The 20532-nt window shown below is 42.2% G+C and overlaps 1 protein-coding gene across 1 annotated transcript in view; it reads left to right on the top strand.

The window, feature by feature from the left end:
- The window catches only part of FBXO34 (F-box protein 34), a 73949-nt gene extending 58257 nt beyond the window's left edge, over positions 1-15692 (top strand). The window contains exon 2 of the mRNA XM_023231139.1: positions 12470-15692. Within this exon, the coding sequence (XP_023086907.1) occupies positions 12480-14609 (2130 nt within the window). The 5' untranslated portion in view covers positions 12470-12479 and the 3' untranslated portion in view covers positions 14610-15692. The remainder of the gene's footprint in view (positions 1-12469) is intronic.
- The last annotated feature ends 4840 nt before the right edge of the window (positions 15693-20532 follow it).

Below are 20532 nucleotides of genomic sequence, written 5' to 3'. Positions count from 1 at the left end.
CTTAGCATTATTTCCTCCTTTATTTGGAGATCAGACTGAAGACGTAGGGGACTAGAATGCAGTTGTAGTTTCTAGTGTTTACTTTTTATGGAAAAGTGCCTCGTATGTGAAAAGTATTCTGTGCTTGATCCTGGGAGTGTAGGGGGTTATAAAAATGTCACACCTGGGATCCTGCCCTTGAGGAGTTGATGGTAGATAATACTTTCCTTTGGCTTTTTGTTCACCTTGAGTCTGTGTATGTTCAGTTATCTTCAGCCATTTCCTGGGCAGTGGGAAACATTTCTGTTAAAACAAACTTCTGACTTTGATCTGTGACTTATATTTCCTTTTAGATAACGAAGAACCACTGGGATTAGAGGATGTATAAAATACAATAATAAATATACTGTATGTAGGAACCTCTGTACAACCAATTTGGTGACTTTTAGGCAACTAATTTGACTGTTTGTTAGATGTGTGTGCGTATAGCTTTGTTTAAAATACTATAAAGCACGTTTTAAAAAATGACCCAGTACTTAGTATTCTACGATGAACTGCCATTTGTATAATTGATCATTTGAAAATGCTTATTACACTTTTTTTTTTTTTTTGGAGACGGAGTCTCGCTCTGTCACCCAGGCTGGGGTGCAGTGGTGCGATCTTGGCTCACTGCAAGCTCTGCCTCCTGGGTTCACGCCATTCTCCTGCCTTAGCCTCCCGAGTAGCCGGGACTACAGGCACCCACCACCACGCCCAGCTAATTTTTTTGTATTTTTAGTAGAGACGGGATTTCACCGTGTTAGCCAGGATGGTCTCGATCTTCTAACCTTGTGATCCGCCCGCCTTGGCCTCCCAAAGTGCTGGGATTACAGGCATGAGCCACCGCGCCCGACCTAAAATGCTTATTACACTTTTTATCAATTAGTTTCTGTGTTTATGAAATGGGAATAATAATTGTATCTAGCTCATAGAGTTGTCTTGAAGATGAAATTTGAAGCTCTTTAGAGCAATGTATAACTACATGCCAACTGTTTAAAAAATATTAATGGCTACATCATTAATATTTTAAAATTAGTACTGTCATTTTCCCTTCCTACATGACTGAATGTGGGAGGTGACTATTTTTGTTATAAAAGGATTTACAATGATTACGTTTGAATGGTAAAATTTCCTATGCGTTTATTTAAATGTTCATATATGTATGTCTTTAACATGTGAAAGTTAAGTGCACTTATACAAGGCAGATTCAGGTACTAATTAAACTGCTCATTTAGATTACAGAATGATGAACTGAAAATTATATATATTTAATTAGGAATTAGATTGATTGGTCTTGACTGCTCTTGTCTTTCAGTTCTTTTTTATTGTTAGACTTCCCATGTGTTTGTCTCCTTTTCTTTTTATCTTTTAAAAATTGCTTTCTGATTTATTTCCTGTTTGGTTTTCAGTAATGGGTGTGGAGTAGGGCAAGAACTTATGTTGGTGCCCGTTGTTTGAACCAGGAAGGAGCAACTGCATCAGACAGCCTGGAGCTCAGTTGGGAGGGACTTGAGATGAGTCCCGGCAGAGCTGCCTGGCCCAGGGAACCACTGAATTCCAGTTTCCTAACTCCAAATCGGACAGTTTGTGGCTCTACACTGTATGTGCATAATGAACATTTTAAGGCTCATTCATCCAGTGTTTTCCAAATGCTCCCATTTGTTTAGTTCTCCTTCTTAAAAACCAACAATTATGGAAAAATTCAGCTATGTACAGAAATAGTAGTGAGAAACCCCCCACTTAGCCATCATGCAGCTTCAGCAGTTGATCATCTCATAGCCAGTCTTGTTTGCTCAGGACTCCCATACATTTCTTTTCTCCCATATTATTTTGTAGGAAATCCCAGACACTGTATCATTTAATCCAAAAGTTTCAGGATGTTATCTGTAAGAGATGAGGACTTAAAAATGCATACACACATTTTGAGAACTTTCCAGAAATGTAAAAAAAAATTCCACACATATAGAATACATACATGCACGCGCGCACACACACATACTATTTTATGGTCTGTCTGACTACTCGAATCCTGTATGGTGTGTTTGGTTGATAGGTCTCTTCAGTCTTTTTTTGAGACAGTCTCACTCTGTCGCCCAGGCTAGAGTATAATGACACGATCTTGGCTCACTGCAGCCTCTACCTCCTGGACTCGAGATCCTCTTGCCTTAGCCTCCTGAGTAGCTGGGACCACAGATGTCTACCACCATGCCTGGCTAATTTTTGTGTTTTTAGTAGAGACGGGGTCTCACCATGTTGCCCAGGCTGGTCTCTTAACTCCTGAACTCAATGGATTCACTCACCTTAGCCTCCCAAAGTGCTGGGATTACAGGCATGAGCCACTGTACCCGGCTCATGCCTATGGTTATATTTTAATGTCATTTTCTTCTGTTCTCTAGCATTTCTCATTCTGTGGAACAATTTTTTATAAGTAAATCCATTATAAATTGACACCACAACAGTATATCTGTGCATATTCTCTTCCATGTGTTCTGTATAGTTGTACCAGCCTTACTCTTTGATAATGTCATCTGTCCTCAGGCCTCTGTTCAAGAGTATCATATTCAATTTTTGAGGTCTCTTTTTGCCAAAAATAAAACTTGAATGCTTCTAATGATGGCTGCTTTTATTCCTAAGTTGATTTCAATACATTAGAAAATTACAGATTTAAGTAAGGTATCAAACTTGAGGCATCCAGAATTGAACCTGAAGCCCCAGTTCTGCTTCCTTTCACAGTCACACATCTTATACTCCACGTACCACTTCAGGATAAGCTTGCTGAGGAGTACCCTGCCATGGGCCCTTCAGAATCTCCTTTCCTCATTGCATAGTGTAGCAGTAAGAGCATAGGTTTTGGCTCCTGACTGCACACATATCCAACTCCATGATATGCTTGCTGTGTGATCTTAGCAAGTTTCTTAACTTGCCTCTGATTCAGTTTGTTCATCTACAATTGAAGATAAGAGTATGTACTTTTTTTTTTGAGATGGAGTCTCGCTCTGTCATCCAGGCTGGAGTGCAGTGGCACAATCTGGGCTCACTGCAACATCCGCCTCCCGGATTCAAGCGATTCTCTTGCTTCAGTCTCCCGGGTAGCTGGGACTACAGGCATGTGCCACCACACCTGGCTAATTTTTTTTATTTTCAGTAGAGATGAGGTTTCACCGTGTTAGCCAGGATGATCTCCATCTCCTGACCTCATCATCTGCCCGCCTCGGCCTTCCAAAGTGTTAGGATTACAGGCGTGAGCCACTGCGGCCAGCGAGTATGTACTTCTTTTATGGGTATTGTGACCTTGATCTTTGTAAGTTCCTTAACCCATCTCTGATTCAGTTTCTTCATCTACAGTTGTAGATAAGAGTATGTACTTCTTGGGATTTTATGGGTATTTTGAGCTTAAAACAGTACCTGGCACATAGTAAACATTGTAGAAGTATTAGAGCTATTACTGTTCTAGAATAAAAACAAGTTATTCTCGTCTCATTTGTACCTTTTATCTCTAGCTCTACCTTGATTTCTTTTCTTAGGCCTAAAAACAATTCTCTAAGATACAAAACCCTTGTCATAAAACTTGCACGCTTGTCTTGCTGGTAGCAGTGAAAATTAGCATTATCCTTTTGGAGAGTGGTTGGGCAAGATATATCCAGTTGTGAAAATACACTCTGACTCAAGAATTTCACTTTTGGAAATATTTTCTAAGGACATACCCTTAAATGCCTAAGAGACTGTATTCATGAAAATGTTACAATGTCCAGGTTTAGAGGGAATGGTTAAATATACTCTGGTACTTACACATTTACAATATTGGTTTTGAAGACCATGTAATAACATGGAAAATATCTCCTTGTGATAAAAAAGTACATTGTATGTACAATATGATCATAACCATATTAAGTAATATATACTGACATTCAGGAATTTCTGTAGGGTAGGACTTGTAACTGCTCCTTTAATCACCTGCCTCCTCTCCCCCAATCCTGGATCTATGCTAACCTGGTTCCAAAGGCCCAAATTTTACCTTGAAACTAGGTGCTCTGTATGCTTTGTCTAAGCCATTAATCCTCTATATAAGGCTTTAGGAATTCCAAGTATTGTCAGATTCTGCAGAATAATATACAAAGATGAAGATTCCCTCTGTGTACTTAAGGAATAGTTTTGTTTGAAGGGTAAGACAAATACACCAGATAACATTACAATTTGAGCTCTTGTTGCCCAATGATTGATTTATCTATAGTATAGATTTATTTCTCACAGTACCCCTTGGAATGCTGATTTTTAACCCCAGTAGTTAAATTTGCCTTGGTAAGCTATAAAAACAGGCACCAAAGCAGCAATTTTTTTAGTTTTCTGTTGAACATAAATCTAATTTCTTAAAAGTAGTAATTCTAAACAGAGTATACTTTAACCAGCCAGTGCACATATTGCTACTTCAGTCTTGGTTCAGCAGATCCTAGAGGCATGTGGTAGAAGGAAGAACAGTTACTCAACAGGTGGGCAGGCAGGACAGTGACTTTGCCTTTCTTTGGTAAACAGCATGGGGCCTATTTCTGAAGTAATTCTCCACCCCCTTCACTCCCACTCAGTATTGCTGACAGTAGTCTTAACTTGCCAACTCTTTTGTCTACATTGATGCTATAAGCAAACTATTATTTTTAGAAACCGGGTCTTGCTGTGTTACTCAGGCTGGACTCAAACAACTGGGCTGTAGTTACCCTTCCACCTCAGCCTCCTGGGTTGCTGGGATTACAGGGGTGTGCCACTGTGCCTGGCTTGCAAGCAAACTCTTGTTTGGTGCACTTGGTGCACTAATACTTACCCTGAATTTTTACCAACGTTTGCTTGTTTTTGAGACCAAGTCTGTCTATTTAGCCCTAGCTGGAATGCGGTGGCATGTCGTAGCTCACTGCAAACTCTGACTCCTGGGTTCAAGCGATCCCATGGTCACCTCCCAAATAGGGCTACAAATACATTCCACCATGCTCAACTTTTTTTTTTTTTCTTTTTTTTGGCGGGGTCGGGGTGGGGGAGGTGGTAAATAGGGAACTTCCCTATGTTGCTCAGTCTGGTCTTGAACTTTTGTGCTCAAGTGATCCTCCTGCCTTGGTATCCCAAAGTGCTGGGATTACACATGTGAGCCACCATGCCTGGCTGGCTCTGAACTTTTATTTTAGCCTATTTTTTTTCTTTCCCCGGGGTTAAGCCATTTTAAAGTTCAGGTACGTATAACTGTGTTAATGGGCCAGCCTGTGCCCAGGTGGCATGTGTTAGGTACTTGGCCTAAGATCATTGTCCAGCCAGGGATTTGTGTGTATGGTGGCAGACATGTGCAGTGTCAGGTTGCATTTATACTCTAGAATTAGTAGCTGTACTCTTATTTTTCATATCAAATGTTATTTGACACATAATGGATTTTTGAACTGGATTCAAGGTTAGCCTTGGAATCTTGAATATTATCCCTTAAGAGAGAGAGCCTTTTGTTTGAGTTACATTTTGGTCAAATAGGGCATATGTTAAAGCTCTCATCAACTCTTTGAAAGTACTGCATATGCAAGTGATGTCAGAAATTGCTGTTGCCTTAAAAATATTTTTAAAAAATTTATGTTTACATAAAAATGTATGTTAAAGAAAAAACTAATGATACTTGTTAAAGGTGGCCAAAGAAGACTATTCAGGACTGTCACGATAAGTATATAGGGACCAATGCAACGGGATCTTGCAGCAAAGGAAAGAGTTTGGGCTCAACTCCAAATACATCATGGGCAAGGAACAGGGTAGGGATCAGTCGAAGGTAAACTACTAAGAGGAAACATGTGGAGTAAGGGGAATTCTGGCTAAACCCATCTAACAGGATTCTTGCTGAAGACAAGCCAGGGTGATCAGACATGACCTGGGAGATGGTGGAAAATGAAGAACTCGATCAGATATTGAAGATGGGAGGGGTCTTTTGCTAAAACTGGATTTTGTAAGGAACTGCACAGATGGGCCTAGAAGAAAGTTCGGAATCCTTACTAAAGTTGGCCAAGCAAAGTATCTTTGTCATATGGAAGAATGATTGGTTTCAAAGTAAAAGCAAGCGTCAGCCCACTCAAGGAAGTAGTGGTTTGCTATGCAAAGGGATAGGAGTTTTATTTTCCTTCATTTTCTGTAAAAAAAATATTAGAATAGGTAAAATATGCAAGAGAGTTGTTAACAGGAACTCTGAATATCTGAAAATCCTTGGAAATTAAATTTTCCTGGTAATGCTCAATGTACTTTTCAAAATGTACTAATTTTTTTGGACTTTAACTTTTTATTAGGTTTCATCTGCATTTTGGTGTTCATTCTAGTGGCATTTACCAGTGGTAGGCTTTTCATTTGCCTGCGTAGCAGTAAATGTGATATGCTGGAGTTTTGTGGGTATTTGGCATTATGTCACAGGAGCAATAGGAAATGACTACAGATTAACTTAGACATTGTTAAGTTTAACAAATTGGAATACTTCATTTTGTCTCTATCCTGAACTGTTATTTAGTAATTCACAACAGCCTAAGCAGAAGTTCTTTCCTCCAGGCCCTTCTCTTCCCTCCCTGCTCCAACAAAAGCAGGCTGGGGACCTGTGTAAATTTGCATAATATTACTAATTCACTATTTTGTAATACTGTCCAACAGTATTAGGTGTTGCATTGATTGTGAACACAATAGAAAAGCAAAGTGTAGTGGCTGTTGTTCCCAACTTGTCAATATTCCTTTTTAATATGTTTTGGATACTTGGTTGTCCCATTAAGCTTATCTACTCCACTTTCTGGAAGTTAGCTTCATTTGGTCAATATTTTAGATAACTTTGAAGCAGGTAGGTGCTGTATTTAAATACCATTGTGAATTCTAAGGTGGAAACCGTGAGCGATGAGCTTTTGAAAACCATATATGTGTTTCCAAAGGCCATTCTCTCTATTACTCAGTATCCATTAACAGACAATAAAGGATTTTTCTGTCATGCACCACTAACCCTAACCACCCAATCCTCGTAAGGCAAATTTAGAAGTTCCATGAGTTGGTTTTAGAGAATATTCCCTAAAAAGAAAAGGAGTGGATTGCCTCCCCAAAAAAGTCATCCCCCAATATTTTGAAAGTTAATTTGAGAAATACTGCATTTTCTGACTTACAGGGGTTTTTTCCCCCCTTTTTTCTTTTTTAAAACAGGCATGCTGTGGGAGTTGGATGCATTCTTTCTGTCAGTGCTTAGAGACATATGGAGGGGGGCGTCTTTTCTTGTGCCTCTGCCTATATTCACACCCTCCTGCTCTTGGCATTTTTTCCAATTTAATAGCCATCAAAACAGCCTTTATATGCTTTTAGATTAGTATGGTTTATGTGATCTGTCTGCCTTAATGCATCACAGCTCTGTGTAGTAGTTTCATGTGGCACTTATGAAAAACTGACCTAATTTGAAAGATAAAAGTTCTTGGAATAGATGCTGTCAGAATTATTTAATTTTATTTGTGTCATAATTTATCGTAGGTTTTTGATGTATTGTCCTTCATAGTGGGGAAAGTATAGATCCAGGAGACTGTATTTCCTATCTAATTCTAATCTTAATTTTACCACTGCCTAGCTGTGGGGCTTCAGAAGTCACTTTATTTGTGCTTCCTCATTTTTTAAAACAAGGATTTCATTATATATATCTGCAGCACTTTGCTGAAGTTGCTAATCATTTGTACAATGTTCCAGTGAAGAAGGCTGTCATAAGATGGTCTCTGGAAGCTTCTACAGTTTTTAAGAAACAAATGATGAATTTCCTTACTGTATACTTTTTTCCTCTCTAAAGGTATTATATAATGAGAAGGGGCCTTTGTATACTACTCGATGCGGTCTCAGCTCACTGCAACCTCCGCCTCCCGCATTCAGGCAATTCTCCTGCCTTAGCCTCCTGAGTAGCTGGAATTACAGGCACCCACCACCACACCCGGCTAATTTTTGTATTTTTAGTAGAGATGGGGTTTCATCATGTTGGCCAGGCTGGTCTCGAACTCCTGAACTCGTGATCCGCCCACCTCTGCCTCCCAAAGTGCTGGTATTACTAGCGTGAGCCACTGCCCCCAGCCATTATTCCTCCGATTTTTATAAATAAAGAGTGGCTCTTATGCTAATAAGTAACTCCTTTTTGGAATTAGCATTCCTGTGCCTTTACTGAAGCAGAAAGAAACATGAACTGCCTTATCTTCTAACTTGTTTTGATGAGCAAGGCTGAAGACTAACAAGTTAGAAAACCGGCATCTGCCTTTGATATTATGGCTTCCTATTAGCAGTAAGAGAAATCTCGTCCTTTCCCCTATTCTGACCACATATTGTCATTCGATTCTTCATCAGGTTTACCCCTCTGTGGACAAGAGTTAGTATGACTCTTGAGGTGTTGGGATTTATCCAAGTACATTTTTTTAAAAGGAAAGTTTAGTTGTCTTTTATGGCTTCATTTTGGGGAGTGTGTACTCTATTTAGGTGAGAGTTTTCTTTTTTAAGCTGAACTTAAGAGTCTAAAAGGAATAGTGGAATTATTGAATGCAGGATTTGGGCCTTTACTGGAATAAAGTTGCTCAAATTATACCTGGTTCACTGTTGTATCTCCCCATAGACCTGGAAAGGATTTAAGGTGACAGGTATGTTGAGACTGTCCTTCATAGCCAAGCTTAGTGAGAGAGTTTCTGTCGTTGGTGCTCACCCTCTCAGCTTCTAGTCACCCCTCCACTATGAACTTTTGACTTCTTGTGGTTTTTTTTTGTTTTTTTTTAAAGTTCTGGGTTACATTTGCAGAATGTGCAGGTTTGTTACATAGGTATACATGTGCCATGGTGGTTTGCTGCATCTGTCAACCTGTCATCTAGGTTTTAAGCCCCGCATGTATTAGGTATTCGTCCTAATGCTCTCTCTCCCCTTGTTTTCACCCAGCCCTTTGATGAGGTGCTTCAGTATGGACTGTCTGCTTGACTTTTTGTTGGGCAGTTCCACCTTACCCCTGTTAGTAGCCCAGCACCCAAGTCCACATCTAGAATCCCACTTTTACATTAGATGACATGACCTCTAAAGTCCCTTTCAATTTCAACCTAACATTAAAAACAGATTCTGGGCCCAGTCTGAGAAATTGTGATTCAGTGGGCCTAGGGGATCTTAATTTCTTCTAAGGGCCATTCTGAGAATCTAGGGAACATTGATGTGTAGCTACGTGCTATAAACCTGCATTTTATTTTATTGCAAGAGAGCAGGACTTTATTATAGCGATACTTTAAAATACAATTGTGATGAAGAGGTAGGCAACCATGGAAACCTAGCTGGAGCTTTACCCCACCCATGCCTGTCTTTGTGTGTGGGGGTGACTTGGGGGTGGGAAAGTGCCACCATCTGTTGTAATGTGTTAGAGATTTAAAGTTTTTGCTTTATGGATTTTTGCAGCAGATGCCCTTTGCTCCCTGCGTTATATCCTCTCAGGCCATCACTGGTTTCAAACAAAACTTAGATTTTTGTAGTTTCTCTACGTCTTGCCAACAGCTTTCTATTTTCTGCCTCAGGGCTTTCCAACCCCGCACATGAGGGGGAAAGGCTAACCTCAGGCAACCTTCAACCAGTGAGGGATTGGAGCTGGTGCCTAAATGTCCTGCTTCTTTCAGGGGTCTCACAGGATCACCCCACTTTCCAGCAGTCACCTTGTGTGTCCTTATTGGCTATTTTCCTTCCCTCACATCTGTTCCCTGGGATCATCTCCTATTTTAATCTCGCTGAAATCTTGTACACAAAGTGTTAGTTGAACTGACTTTAAAGCTCGAATACAAATAAAAGCCTTCTGTAATTACATTAGTTTCTTTTTAATGTCCCTGTCTGTCAATAATAGCACCTAAAATAATACATGGGGGAAGAGGTCGAAGAGAACATATTGTGCAATGCAAAATGGCGCACATACTGCTAAAGTTTAAATTAAATTTGTTCATAGATACTGTATAATGAGATCATTATGTGAGAATTTATTGGGTTTTTTGACACTTCCATTTCTTTCATTTCATTTAGGAATGTGGTTGAACGGATATGAAAACCCAGAAAATAGTTGGCACAGAGAGATAGCACTAGGTGTGCCTCTTTTATTCATTTATATGTCATCTGTTCTTGAATTCTGGGTAGCTGTATTTGTAAGACTATACAGTATAATAATAGAAAGCTATTAAAAATGTCACAGTGCAGAAAGGGGGAAGATCTCTACAGATGATTAGACTATAAATTGCCAAAGATCAGAAAGACCCTGATAATACCTATTTCAAAGGTTTTGTTTGGTTGGGTTTGTTTTTTTGTTGTTTTTGGAAACAGGGTCTTGCTGTATTGCCCAGGCTAGAGTATAGTGGCCTGATCATAGCTTACTGTAACCTTAAACTCCTGGGCTCAAGCGATCCTTCTGCCTCAGCCACCCTATTCGCTAAGACTACAGGCACATGCCATCACACCTGGCTAATTAAAAACATTTTTTTTTTTAGAGATGAGGTCTTGCCGTGTTGTCCAGGCTTTCCTAGTTGAAGCATACATCTTGGACAGCTCAGTATGTTCATCCTCGTTTGCTCCGCATTTACTGAGTGCCTGCCATATGGCAGCCTCTGTGGTAACTGTTTTCAGATATCAGTTTTAATCACCAGGAATAAACTTGGTCCCAAACTGCTGTCCTCAAAGGGTCCTCCTACCTGTGCCTCCCAAAGCACTGGGACTATAGGTGTGAGCCACCATGCCTGGCTCCTGTTTCAGGGGTATCTTTTTAAAAACACTTTTGTATGCTTTAAATGCAAAATTTCTCTTTATCTGGCTAGAAGATATCAGTATCCATAATTCTTCTTTTATCTGAGACTAGAATGTAGGATTTAAAAGTTGAAGTGAAAGGTAAACTTGTTCTAGACGATCACTTTCATTCTTGGTGATTAAAACTGATAACCTGAAATCAGTTACCACAGAGGCTGCCGTATGGCTGGCACCCAGTAAATGTGGAGCAGAGGATGAATATACTGAGCTGTCTGAGATGTATGTGTTCAGCTGCTGTCCCAGTGAGCAAGAGCAGGTGAAACTTCACGTGCTTAGACCTGTAGGTGCAGTTGCCTCACTCCCACCAAATTGGGACTGCAGATCTTTATTTTAGTTTCTAAGTTTATTTTGCAGGAGTCCAGGCATCCCTAGAAAATACTCTTTCCTCCGTCCAGGGTGTTTTGTGTAGCAGTGTGCTATTTTATGTAAATCGTACATTGACCAGTTCATTAGGTTATCTAGTATTTCAGCCCCTCAGTTAACGTTTCAACTGAGACCGAGAGAGGAAGTGACTTGCCCAAGGTAAAATCACCGTGTCTAGATAATCAGTGATGTGGCAGGGACTAGAACACTAGTCTCTGCATGTAATCATCTTTTTGTCTCATTTCTGAAATAGCTCCCATCTCTACCCCTGGCCAAGGACCAAAACAAGGCACCATCTTTCTGAACTAGTTCAAAATGGTTTTAGAATTAATAAGTACTGAAGGGTCTGTATTTAAGATGGTTACAGGAAATTTGACAGTTAAATGTTTCTACACATAGATTATTTAGAAAATCAAGACTAATAGATGGGCAAAGTACACAAGGAAGCAAGTGAAAAATTATAAACGTCTAAATATTCAATATTCAGTGGTATGGGAATAGTTTAGGAAGCAATAATTTTTTTTTCTTTTTTTTTTTTTTTCTGAGACAAAATCTCACTCTATTGCCCAGGTTGGAGTGCAGTGGTGCGTGTGATCTTGGCTGCAGCCTCCGCCCCTGGGTTAAAGCAATTCTAGTGCCTCAGCTTCTCGAGTATCTGGGATTACAGGTGCCCCACCACGCCCGGCTAATTTTTGTACTTCTAGTAAAGACAGGGTTTTACCATGTTGGCCAGGCTGGTCTGGAACTCCTGGACCCAGGTGCTACGCCTGCTTGTCCTCCCAGAGTACTGGGATTACAGGCGTGAGCAACCATGCCCGGCCAGGAAGCAATAATTTTGATGGGCTATTTGCAACTAATAAAATGCTAATTGTGATGATCTAGAAAGAGTGTTTAAAAACCTAATAGGGATCATGGAGGAGTTCTTTTTATACTTTCTTCTATGCCTAATACTTAGCTGTCTTCAGGAAGTTCAGATTTTTTTTTAATTTAAAAGGTTGTTTACCAAATGTTAACTGATGTCAGTTTCTGAAGTTCTTCAGTCAAAACCGATTTATTTTCAGTAAGAAAAAAAAAAAAAGTACTACACACCATATAAACTGGTTATATTTTGCTTTTTGTTATTCTTGATACGTGCAGTAAAAGCTAGCTATCATGAGAGAGTAAAGATTTAGTGAACTGGTAGAAAATGTTTTTCTTAGTTGCTAGAACCATCTGAGCTTAAATTTAAAAACATTTTTTCTAAAAACAAAATTGGTTTCTGAATCAAATGTGTATTTCTTTCCTATAGGGGCTTTGTTATGCACCTAAAGCCATACTGGAAGGTCCAGAAGAAAGAGCACCCCCCGGAAGTCAGCAGGGAAACGCAGAGAACTCCTATGAACCACCAAAAGGCTGTGAATGATGAAACATGCAAAGCTGGCCACATAACACCAAGTGTCTTTCCTTCAGCCTCTCTTGGTAAAGCATCATCTCGAAAGCCATTTGGGATCCTTTCTCCAAATGTTCTGTGCAGTATGAGTGGGAAGAGTCCTGTAGAGAGCAGCTTGAATGTTAAAACCAAAAAGAATGCACCATCTGCAACGATCCACCAGGGCGAAGAAGAAGGACCACTTGATATCTGGGCTGTTGTGAAACCTGGAAATACCAAGGAAAAAATTGCATTCTTTGCAGCCCACCAGTGTAGTAACAGGATAGGATCTATGAAAATAAAAAGTTCCTGGGATATTGATGGGAGAGCTACTAAGAGAAGGAAAAAATCAGGGGATCTTAAAAAAGCCAAGGTACAGGTTGAAAGGATGAAGGAAGTTAACAGCAGGTGCTACCAACCTGAGCCTTTTGCATGTGGCATTGAGCACTGTTCTGTGCATTATGTGAGTGACAGTGGGGATGGAGTCTATGCCGGGAGGCCTCTGTCAGTTATACAGATGGTTGCCTTCTTGGAGCAAAGAGCCAGTGCTCTGCTAGCTAGCTGTTCAAAAAACTGCACAAACTCACCTGCCATTGTGAGGTTTTCTGGCCAGTCCAGAGGTGTGCCCGCAGCCACTGAGTCCTATTCTGCCCCAGGAGCGTGTGAAGAAAGGGGAAATCTTGAGGTTGGTGAACCACAGAGCGAACCAGTCCGTGTCCTCGACATGGTAGCCAAGTTGGAGTCTGAGTGCCTGAAGCGGCAGGGCCAGCGTGAGCCTGGGAGCCTCTCAAGGAATAACAGCTTCCGTCGAAATGTGGGCAGAGTTTTGCTTGCAAATAGCACTCAGGCTGATGAAGGCAAAACAAAGAAAGGCGCCTTGGAGGCACCTGACACTCAGGTGAATCCTGTGGGGTCTGTATCTGTGGATTGTGGCCCCTCAAGAGCTGATCATTGTTCTCCTAAAGAGGACCAGGCCTGGGACAGTGCTTCTCAGGACTGCCCCCCATTGCCAGCAGGAGTGAGTTTCCACATAGACAGTGCAGAGTTAGAGCCGGGTTCACAAACTGCCATGAAAAACAGCAACAGGTATGATGTGGAAATGACAGATGAACTCGTTGGGTTACCTTTTTCTTCTCATACCTATTCCCAAGCCTCTGAATTGCCCACAGATGCTGTTGATTGTATGAGCAGAGAGCTCGTGTCGCTTACTAGCCACAATCCTGATCAAAGAAGAAAAGAATCTTTGTGCATTAGTATCACTGTGTCCAAGGTAGAGAAAGACCAGCCTTCCAGTTTAAACTCCTGTGAAGACCCACTTCCAGGGATGTTGTTTTTTTTGCCACCTGGTCAGCACTTGTCAGACTGTTCCCAGTTGAATGAAAGCACAACAAGAGAGTCTTCAGAGGCCAGCCAGCTTGAAGATGCTGCTGGGGGTGACAGTGCATCTGAGGAAAAAAGTGGGTCTGCTGAGCCATTTGTACCGCCAGCCTCTTCTGTGGAAAGTACATTACCAGTGCTTGAGGCATCCAGTTGGAAGAAGCAGGTGTCACATGACTTCCTGGAGACCAGGTTTAAAATCCAGCAGCTTTTGGAGCCTCAGCAGTACATGGCTTTTCTGCCCCACCACATTATGGTAAAAATCTTCAGGTTACTTCCCACCAAGAGTTTAGTGGCCCTTAAATGTACCTGCTGCTATTTCAAGTTTATCATTGAGTACTACAATATCAGGCCAGCAGATTCTCGCTGGGTTCGAGATCCACGCTACAGAGAAGATCCTTGCAAACAGTGCAAGAAAAAGTATGTGAAAGGGGATGTGTCCCTGTGCCGATGGCACCCCAAGCCCTATTGCCAGGCATTGCCCTATGGGCCAGGGTATTGGATGTGCTGCCACCGGTCTCAGAAAGGATTCCCTGGCTGTAAGCTGGGGCTTCATGACAATCACTGGGTTCCTGCCTGCCACAGCTTTAATCGGGCAATCCATAAGAAAGCAAAAGGGACTGAAGCTGAAGAGGAATACTAAAGTCCATGTGAGAGGCAACGAAAGGACCAATTTTTAAAACTGCAAAACATCTAGATACACCATTCAAATGAGCGTAGCCCCCTGAGTCATCACTCTAGAAGAATCTGTACTTCATCAGGACCGCATTGCTCAGGCATTTTTTAAACTCTAAATTTATGAGCCGTACAAAAAAATTGGTCTTGTTGTTTATAGTGGCATCTCACATTTGAACCTGGGTGGTATCCCACAGTTTGATTCAGTTGCCTGTGAATAACTCTGCCTGTTTTCCTAAATCAAACCCATCCTCCAAGGATGAAGACTCACCACCATCTAGGACATTCAGAAGAGTTCACTGCAGACACGCTGCAGGTAGTCTTCAAAAAGGGGTTTGAGAAATGTTTTGAGCACTGGCACCATCTTTGAAATAAGTGAATAGTGTCCTGTGAAAAGAATAGCAGGACTTTTAGATGAAAAGTATTCTTAAAAAGAAAAGTCAGGCACCCCACCTTAGACCTCGTATGCTTGATCCTGTGAGATTGATGTTTATGGCTGGAGATGGATTTCATGCCCTGTGGTGTTTACAGTGTATATAATGGTTGTGTTTTCATAGGGCTATGAAAGTACACATTAAACCTGAGCGCCTTTACCTTTAGATGAGTGCTTTGGCCCCTCTGTAAATAGCACGATTAAAATTCAGTTGTATATAATGGACAGCTAACTGAACAACATAATCACAATGCAGCTAGGGTAGTGTTGCGGCTATAATTGTGTGTGATTTTTTAATTGTCTAGTCTTAAATTTGTACATCCTGTATAAAATATGAATGTTTCCCAAATAAACTATGAATGTTTCCTGTATAATATATGAATGTTTCTGAGAAGAAACTCTAAATAGTTGAAAGGCTAACCTGCTCAAAGGATACCAAATAATGGTTTAACTGGACAACCTGAAAATTAGCATAGAAAACAATCCTTCATTATATTTTAGTGATTCACAACATTGAGAGAATATTATATAGTTAGCTCATAACATTCTTGTCTACTTTATCCTGTCTGGTTACAAAATTTTTTAAAACTTCAATAAAAACATGCATCTTAAATGGAACCCAAGCTTTGCAAAGATTTTTTCTGTTTTGATGCAGTGTTGAAGAAGAAGGTTCTTGTAAATTGAATCGTAAGAATTCTTTTTAATTGTTTTGAATTGTTGGAGATTTTTTTTCTGTCAGAGAAGAGGCCATCTTCACTTAACATTGAAGTTTAAATTATTGCAACCCTTCAGTTCTTCCGTTTGTTTGTTCACAACCACTGTATTTCCTGTTCAGGTGACATGTTATCTAGGAGATTCTTACAGCTTATCTGGGTGTCATTTGGGAGTCACTAAGGATCTATTCAGGCCTGTAGCTGTGTAGTGCCTGGTGGGGTTGGGAGGTGTTAGGCCCCAGAAAGCTGCTGTGGGTGGAAGATCTAAAAACTAGGCTGGCTTGAAATCGAGTACCCACCAAAAAGCCTTGCGACCAGTGTCGGCTGCAGGCTGTGGAGAAGGATGGTATGTGGCTGTAGGGGAGGCGCTGTGCTGGGCTGATGTGCTTGGTGACATGGTAGGCTGCAGCCTCCAGGCTCATCATATTTGTCAGTGTACATGGGATCAAGAGGAGGCTGAGAATAGCTTTTCCTTCAAGAGTGTTTTTCCTCATGACTTACCCAAGTGAGGCATATTGGAAAATGCTTTTAAATCCTAGTTGTCACCTTGACTGAGGTTTCCAGTGTCCTACTGCCCTTGTATTTGCTCTAAACTGGCCATCTCAGTAGCGCCTTCTTAATTGGTTTGTTATGATTCGTAATTAGGATTAAAGGAGATTAACATAAAGGACCTAGAATACAACTTGCCTGTAAATGTCAGCTATGGCTGACATTGACTATGGCTCTACATTGGCCCAATGTGGACATTGGATAAACAACTCTCTTGGTTGGTTTTCACAAGTCAGTCACTCTTGATCTGGTTTTCATGTGGGACAGAAAGCTGTGACTGTGTGAGGGGTTAAAGTGATCAAGAGCAGAGGGCACAGTATGTCCCAGCCCCAGTTGGCATGCAGTACTTGGGTCCCTCAGAAATCGCCAGTCATCTGTTTTGAACTGTGTGGCAGGACCTGGTTCCCAGTGCTGTCTGCATGAAAGGTGGAGGATTAGCAGGTGGCATCAGAGGACACCCCCTCCCAGGGCTTCATTTCTAGACAAGTGTAGCTTTCCCCTTAGGTGAAAGACGCTGTTCTTCAGGGCCCTCTAGTGCCAAGCTGGTGAAAACAGCCCACTTTTAAAATGTCTCCGGCAGTGCCGCACTACCTGCTTTCCTGCGTTGCTGTAGGATCACAGAACTCAAGAAAGGAAATGACGTGTCAGTGTGGGCACCAGCACCTTAGCGTCTCCCCACTGCACCCCTGTCCCCATCAAAAAAGGGAAAAACTCCCCCCTCAGCTTTTCTTCAGGGACTCAATACACCTGGCTTAGTTTTTTCTCTTCTACTTCGTACTTCAAGCCCTCCCTTGATCATTTGAAGCAAAAACCAGACCCATGGATACTAGAGGAGTCAGGGAGCTGCTTCCTCTTGTCCCTGGAGTGGTTCACCTCTCCCCTGCCCAGTGGATGGTCCAGACCCAACGAAGGAGTGAATTGAAAGCTAAGGAAGGGCCAAGGTAAGATTAACATTTGCTTTTTTAGGCTCTCAAATGACTCCAGGTTAAAACAGCCATACGAGAGGACTGTTCAAACCCTAAGCACATTGGTGGCTCTGTGGTTGGGAGATACCTCTTTTGGAACCCGACCCTATGCCCCTGCTTGGCTGGGTGCCTTTCAGCGCCCTCTGCACATCTGCCACCATATGCCCTTCTTTTCTGTCACTGTATCTTTGGCCCTCCCCATCTGTAGGTTCTGCATCGCAGATTCAACCAACCTCAGATTTAAAATACTCAGAAAAAAATGTGTCTGTAGTAAACATACATACTTTTTTCTTGTCATTATTCCCTAAACAATACAAGCATAACAACTGTTTACATTAGGTATTATAAGCAATCTAGAGGTGATTTAAAGTAAATGGGAAGCGATGCGTTGGTTATATGCAAATGCTAAGCCATTTTCCATGAGGGACTAGCATCTGCAGATAAACCGAGGGACCACTGTGGAGCTTGCCCACCCACTGCACTCGGAGGGCCTTGCCCACAGTGCCTAACACAACACACCCTGTAAAATGCGTGCATTCCTCTCAAGTGACCATTTTAATATGAGGGGTGCTTCCAGGACCTGACTGCTCTGGGCCATACCATAATTTTCTGTTTAGTATGAGAAACCTGACAGGTAGGTAAAAGGGGTCTTGGAGGACCTTGTCCTCTGGCCACAGCTGATCTCATGGGAGCTTCCTTGGCGGAAACTCCCACTGCAGCTATGTGGGGTTTGCTCAGTACTTCTCATTGTGCATCTGGTATAACCTCAGCTCTTAGCACCAGTAGCTCCCGTAGCAGCAGACTCTGAGCCGGTGGTTATGTTATGACCTAGAGGTTCCCTTCCTGGGCTTTGTCCAATCACCGCTTCTAACTTAGACTTGTCAGTACCTCCGTGCCGACCTTTTTGGACCAGCTTGGGACACTATTTTTATGTGAGTGTTCCCGGGCTTTTCCATAGCTCCATTCTTTCTTCACTCAGCAGACTGGCTGTTTGTCCTCCTTTGGCTACAGCCTGATTCAAAAACATGAAATTAGCCTGCACTGCGAGCCCTTCTTTTCTGTACACCACCGACTAAACCAATGAGAGCTGATGTTATCTAGCTGTATGTTGGGGTGTGCTTCGTTTAAATGCATTCTCTACTGTGCAGTGTCTGGCACTTGGGGAATCTGATTTTGGGGTTGGTTGGTTTTGAGATGGAGTCTTGCTGTGTCTTCCAGACTGGAGTGTGGTGGCGCGATCTCAGCTTGCTGCAACTTCAGCCTCCCGGGTTCAAGCGATTCTTCTGCCTCAGCCTCCCGAGTAGCTGGGACTACAGGCCACCACGCGCAGCTAAATTTTTTTTGTATTTTTAGTAGAGATGGGATTTCACCATATTGGCCAGGCTGGTCTTGAACTCCTGACCTTGTTATCCACCCACCTCGGCCACTTTGCCTCCCAAAGTGCTGGGATTACAGGCATGAGCCATCGCGCCCGCCTGTTTCTGGTTTTTTGAGACAGGGTTTCTCTCGCTCAGACTGGAGTGTAGTGGCATGATCTCGACTCATTGCAGCCTCTACCTCTTGGGCTCAAGTGCTCTTCCTGCCTCAGTCTTCCAAGCAGCTGCAACTACAGCTGCTTTTTTTGTGGAGATGGAGTTTTGCCACGTTGCCCAGGCCGGGAATCAGATGGCTTTTTTTCTCATTTTTCCTCAAATAAGCTAATATTTTAATCTTTGTGAGTTGGTCAAAGTACCTGTGTGGGAGATGTGCAGTCTCAACTGACATACATGTCATTCCTGCCTATCATTTGTGGCCATAGCTGATGTTTGCACAACCTCATGGGAAGAGCACACTTTGGTGGTTATAAACCCTTGGGTAACATCCAGTGCATTTATACCTAACTGATGTAAGGAAAATCATAGTAAGTAGCTTCACCATTCTAGGTGGTTGGTTTGACCTTACAGTTTTAGGGGAGCAGAGCCAGTGTCTGGGAAGAACTGAAATGGAAGCAGAGATGGCAGTCCCTTATGTGGCAGCAGCCCATGTAAGAGGTGATGTTCCTGTATCTGAAAAGCAGAACAAAACCTTTTACCCTTTCTCCCAGAGGCCCCGTCATCCAAGTGTCCTTCAGTGAGCAGAGAACAGGCCTCAGAACAAACTCCTTTTGGGACCCCCCTCTCGTTCTTTTTGAATTAAGGTGAACTTTACATACTGGTACTGAAGTCACAGATCTGTTTATTAAGAAGTATGAAGGGCTCAGCATGGTGGCTCATGCCTGTAATCCCAGCACTTTGGGAGACTGAGGTGGAAAAATCATTAAGCTCAGACCAGGCTGGGTAGCAAAGTGAGAACCTGTCGTTGTACAAAAAATAAATTAGCGGGGCACGGTGGGTGGCACATACCTGTAGCCCTTGCTATTCAGGAGGCTGACGCAGGAGGACAGCTTGAGCCTAGGAAGTCGAGGCTGCAGTGAGCCATGATCGCATCACTGTACTGCAGCTTGGGTGACCCTGTCTCAAAAAATATGAAGATGTTGATAAAGTTCTTAAAAAACTAAAATCAAAATCAATTAGATAAATAAAAAATAAAAAATAAATTAATTGCCAAACATGAGTAAAATGAAAAGCAAGGTTGTATTTAATTGTATCTGTTCCCTCTCCATTGTGAGGTTAATCTGTTTGCATAACTTGAGTGTTTGCAGTCTGGTTCAAGGGTAGGGTTGGAGCCAGGCCTGGCCCACCCAGCCTTCCCTGTTCTGGGACCAAACTGTTGGCCTTCACTCTGCCCTTCCTCACCAATCCTCCCCTATACAGACAACCCAGCATGATTCTCCTGCAGGGTGTGTGGCCTGTCTTGAGCAATTCCCTTTCTATACCAGCCCTTATTTTCTCTCCTAAGCAGAGATGACTTGGCTGCCCCAGTGCCTAAGCTGGGACCTCTCATGTGAACTTTTCCTTTTCCATTTCCAGTAGTCTTGGCTTTAGGCCCCTCAGATTTCTAAGTCTGCTCTGTGCAGGGTCTTGAAAGGAAACTGCTGCACACTTGAAATAAGTAAATTCAAGGATTTATTATAAGGGTGTAGATACAGGGACAAGCCCTCCCCAGTATTTGCAGGGCCCATGGCAAGAACACAGAGAGCCCTCCTGCAGCACATCCCCTCCAGCATCCTCCCACCCTCTTACTGAGCCATGCCTCAGTCACTTCTCAGGCTGAAGGGATCTGTCTGGAGGACAAAGCTGTGGAAGGGCTGGA

The sequence above is a fragment of the Piliocolobus tephrosceles genome, chromosome 6, assembly GCF_002776525.5.
Source record: "Piliocolobus tephrosceles isolate RC106 chromosome 6, ASM277652v3, whole genome shotgun sequence".
Lineage (NCBI taxonomy): Eukaryota > Metazoa > Chordata > Mammalia > Primates > Cercopithecidae > Piliocolobus > Piliocolobus tephrosceles.
Note: the sequence above shows the minus strand (reverse complement) of the source record. Positions and strands in the feature narration are given on the sequence as shown.